At 46.7% G+C, this 4,040-nt stretch overlaps 2 protein-coding genes across 5 annotated transcripts in view; both read left to right on the top strand.

Annotated features, from left to right (window-relative positions):
• LOC106814422 (uncharacterized protein K02A2.6-like) overlaps nucleotides 1-703 on the top strand; it is a 2,618-nt gene extending 1,915 nt beyond the window's left edge. Inside the window, exon 2 of one of the 3 annotated variants that reach the window (XM_014818740.1) lies at nucleotides 451-703. In XM_014818740.1, the coding sequence (XP_014674226.1) occupies nucleotides 451-609 (159 nt within the window). In that variant the 3' untranslated portion in view covers nucleotides 610-703. The remainder of the gene's footprint in view (nucleotides 1-450) is intronic. The other 2 variants (XM_014818738.1, XM_014818739.1) reach the window with 2 other exon arrangements.
• The window catches only part of LOC106814421 (probable helicase senataxin), a 27,436-nt gene that overhangs the window by 18,076 nt on the left and 5,320 nt on the right, over nucleotides 1-4,040 (top strand). For both annotated transcript variants that reach the window (XM_014818737.1, XM_014818736.1), the window contains 2 exons: nucleotides 1,789-1,955; nucleotides 3,183-3,377. In XM_014818737.1, the coding sequence (XP_014674223.1) occupies nucleotides 1,789-1,955; nucleotides 3,183-3,377 (362 nt within the window). The remainder of the gene's footprint in view (nucleotides 1-1,788; nucleotides 1,956-3,182; nucleotides 3,378-4,040) is intronic.

Genomic DNA, 4,040 nt, shown 5'->3' with positions numbered 1-4,040 from the left:
TTTCGGGGAGCGAAACATCTGACACCGAAAAGTTCGGGGAGCGAAACATCTGACACCGAAAAGTTCGGGGAGCGAAACATCTGACACCGAAAAGTTCGGCGAGCGAACTGCGCGCAGGGCTCGGCAGAGCAGAGGCCGAGGCCGTTACACTATATTAACCATGGTTATCCATATTATTTCTATGTATCAAACAGACGCGGAGGGGGTTTTGCTTCCTAAAATGGCGGACGTGGCGCTCCATTGCGTACTACAGGTCATTGCACGTGATTTCGAATGAGTGGTCTATCTTGTGCCTCCGGCACTATACGATCTTTGGTGCAGACTGAAAAGGGTGTCTACAGGAGAAATAGGAGGTTCATAAGACAAGATTACACTCGTCAATCAACAGATGTTGACAAGATTGAGACTGAGTGCCAACCGCCGATGGATGTACCTGAGACTACGTGCAAGGGAGATACACGACCAGATATTGCCGTCTCAACTCCTGCCCCAGTGACCCTGCGGATAGAGGAAGAGGAACCGTCTTCTGCAGCTATAGGGCCTGTCCGAATAACGACTCGATCGGGAAGAGTAGTTAAGAAACCAGTCAGATTTATTGATCAAGTTTGAATTTAGAAGGAAGATATGGATTATACGAAGTGTTGCATTGTATATCTAAAATGTATGTTCAGAGGTTTGTTAGATAGAGCCAGTTCATAACTGACCTACAGTTTCATGCAGTTAGTAGTTATAGTATGGAGTTACGTAGTGTTTGAAATGTTACAGAATTCTAGTTGAAAGGAACAACGTTATAGTTCCGCAGTACTGTATAATGTTTTTCTAAATTTGGCTGAAAATGGTATTGTAACTAAAGGAAGGGAGATGTTGTGGATGTGGATATATGCACCAAGAGGTGGCGCCACTTGTATGCGTGCCGACTGAGGGTGCTTGGCAGTATGGAGGGCAAGAGGTTGAAAGCTAGTACGTCTCAGGGGAGAGATAGTGATCCGCTAGATGGTGCATTATTAGTGTGTTGCGGATATAGAAATCAGTTAACCCTAACCCTAGCTCTAACCCTAACCCTAACCCTAACCCTAATTCTAAAATAAAACAAAATTAACTAAAAATAATAAAAATAAATAAGAGACAAAATTAGCCAATCAGAGCGGATCACTATCTCTCCCTTGTGCAAAATTTGTTGAAAGCTTGTTTCGTCGCTCAATGACGTCACAGTGTCATCACGTCCGTATGGACTCAAACTCCTGTTTTAAGGTGCATTGTGAGAAACACAATTAAAAAAACCCTAACCCTATTAAAAAAAAAAGCTTTCAACCTTTTGCGTATGGAGGAGTAAACCAGTTGCACTATACAACGTGTCGATTGTGTTTTAATAAGAGTTCTTTGTAAATGAATAAAGACAAGACAAACAGACAGTACGTTATTGCATTGTCTATGATTACCTCTGCCCAACGGAGTTGGAGGAGGTTATGTTTTCGCTCTCGTGTGTTCGCGTTAGACTGGTACTCGCTCCCACCTCGATTCCCCCATCGAGTAACTAAGCCGAGAGGTGGGACCGGGTACCAGTCTAGTGTTCGTGTGTTCGCGTGATCGATATTAGCGCGTCGACCCAGCGAGCCAGCGAGTCAGCAAGCCAGCGAGTGCTTGCTTGAGCAGGAGCGTGTACATGTCAGTACATGTGTGTATCGTGTGTTCGTGAGTCGTATGGCGTATGGCGTATGTCGCTGGCGGAGTTATGCACTCCGTGAGTGCACTCTGTCTATGATTATGAGTGTTATCGTTACATAACAGGCAACGCAGTGCACGGAACTGGACTGTCTGATCCCTCTTCAGTTCGGAATCAGCAAGCTGGTGTTGGTGGGAGACCCAGAGCAGCTGCCTGCTACAGTGCTATCACAGAAAGCGCTGGAGCTGGGTTACGATAGGTCTCTGTTCAGCAGATTCTACAACTACTTCAGGTGAGCTTCATAATCGTGGTATTTTAATCGTGCGATGTGTTGATAGTTGATTTTTTTCTTCCCTTTGTCCGACTCCATCTTGCCAGAGAACTTGTATTTTAGTGAGCGATCATCTGTTATTAGTTGGAATTACGTGTGTAGGAGTGGTCTGAGAAGGAGATCCAGACCTTCTCTTTCATAACTACAAGCCATGGGGCCCATTATCAAAAACATCGTAAAGTCAAGACTTACGTTGAGACTAATTTTGTTTCTGATAATCGGCCCCTGATTAATCCAGTATGAGGCAGGAATTTCTCTTTGTTTAAAAATCCTAATTGAAATACCCAAAAGAATTAGAATGCAACCATATTCTCTAAATAACAATCCTTGGTGGAATCCTTCCACTCCACCATATTCAAGGCCGTACACAGGAAATTTTCAGTGGGGGGGGGGGCAGTAGATGAGAGAAGACTTAGACACCAGAGCGAGCTACTCCTGGAAACATTGTTAAGAGTTGCAAATTTAAATTTCTGGGGGGGGGCTATGTACGGCCATGACCATATTCACTGCAGGGTGCTACAAATTTTGTGTTTTCCACTTGCCATGTCGGGCAAGTGGGTTATGAAACTGGCTGCCCGGAGGCAAAAGTCAATTGCCCGAAAAAACATAAAGAAATACATGAGATTTTTTTCTAATATGAATTTAAATGGTAAATAACGTAAATGAAGGTCCAACAACTAGTCACATCCAGCATTTCACTTAACGGCACGGTAGAAAGTTGAACAGCTGATACGAGTTTGTATACAAAATATATTAATGTTATGACACAGCACGCAGTTTGTTTAAATTTTTAAATTGGCAAGTGCATTTTCAAGCTACTTGCCCGAGGGCGAATTTTGGTTGCCCCGGGCAAGCGGGTTTGTCGTGCCCTGCACGGTGCGAATTTCTTCTAGCAATTCCTGCAATTCTGACAATTTCCGGATCTGCCCACCGTGTGTAGTTCGGTGCAACGCAGCATCCCACGTTCGGCCACGTTACAAGAGCGGAATCCACATTTACAAAATTCACACGTGTGTTTGGAAGCACGGTAGACATGATAGGAGCGTCGGGCATGCTCGTTTTGTACCAACATTTCATGTTGCGCACCGACACCTTAGCTATGTGCATCTTAGGTGCGCCCATCTCTGCTACGTGAAATCGGACGGGATGAATAAAAAGCAGTGAGGGACGTCGCGCTTGCGATTGCAGGTTCTCATTCCCGGAGAACAGCCCCATGGTGATGCTGGACACACAGTATCGGATGCACCCGGCGATCGCAGAGTTCCCCTCCGACCACATCTACGGCGGCAAGCTGAAGACGGCGAGAAACGACTGCGCGAGGATTCCTCTGCATCCCCTCATCGTGCTCGACATTCCAAACGGCCGTGAGTCTACGAGCAATAGGTGAGTCTGCGCGTGCGCCCTGCGTACGTAATGTAGGCGGCGTCTAGCCGACGATCGGGTTGCTTAAGTGCCCCGAATGCTGACAGGTACGATCGGTTGCTTAGTGCCTGTAGTGAGATGGCGATCGGGTTGCTAGTTGCCGCGAATGATGACAGCACAGGTTGCTTTTCAGTGCCGCGATGTGACAGACGATCGGGTTGCTTAGTGCCGCGATGTGACAGACGATCGGGTTGCTTAGTGCCGCGATGTGACAGACGATCGGGTTGCTTAGTGCCGCGATGTAGGAGGACGATGTTGCTTAGTGTTCGCGACTGTGACCAGTGTTGTAGGTCTCGAGCCGTCTTGGCCCTCGAGACGGTCTCGGAGACGTTTTTCTTGTCTCCGGTCTCGTTCTGGCTCAGAGTGCAATGATCGCGGAACTCGACTCGGACTCGAGCCTCCGGACTCGAGGACTCGGGTCGAGACCGGCTCGAGTCCACTAACTACATAGTAGTCATAGAATCTGTTTGTCCGCGCTTTAAATCGGCCGTGGGCCGAGTTCACGCGGCGCATCATTCGTATTTCAACACGGGCATATAATGAGGGGTATGCATTGACTTCATTCGCATTTTTCGTTTGGTTAATTAAAACTTTGTTCATCAACTTTGCTTGTTTATGATTATC

The sequence above is a fragment of the Priapulus caudatus genome, unplaced genomic scaffold (genome assembly GCF_000485595.1).
Source record: "Priapulus caudatus unplaced genomic scaffold, Priapulus_caudatus-5.0.1 Scaffold923, whole genome shotgun sequence".
NCBI lineage: Eukaryota > Metazoa > Priapulida > Priapulimorpha > Priapulimorphida > Priapulidae > Priapulus > Priapulus caudatus.
The sequence above is the reverse complement of the archived record's forward strand: the minus strand, read 5'-3'. Positions and strand labels throughout refer to the sequence as shown.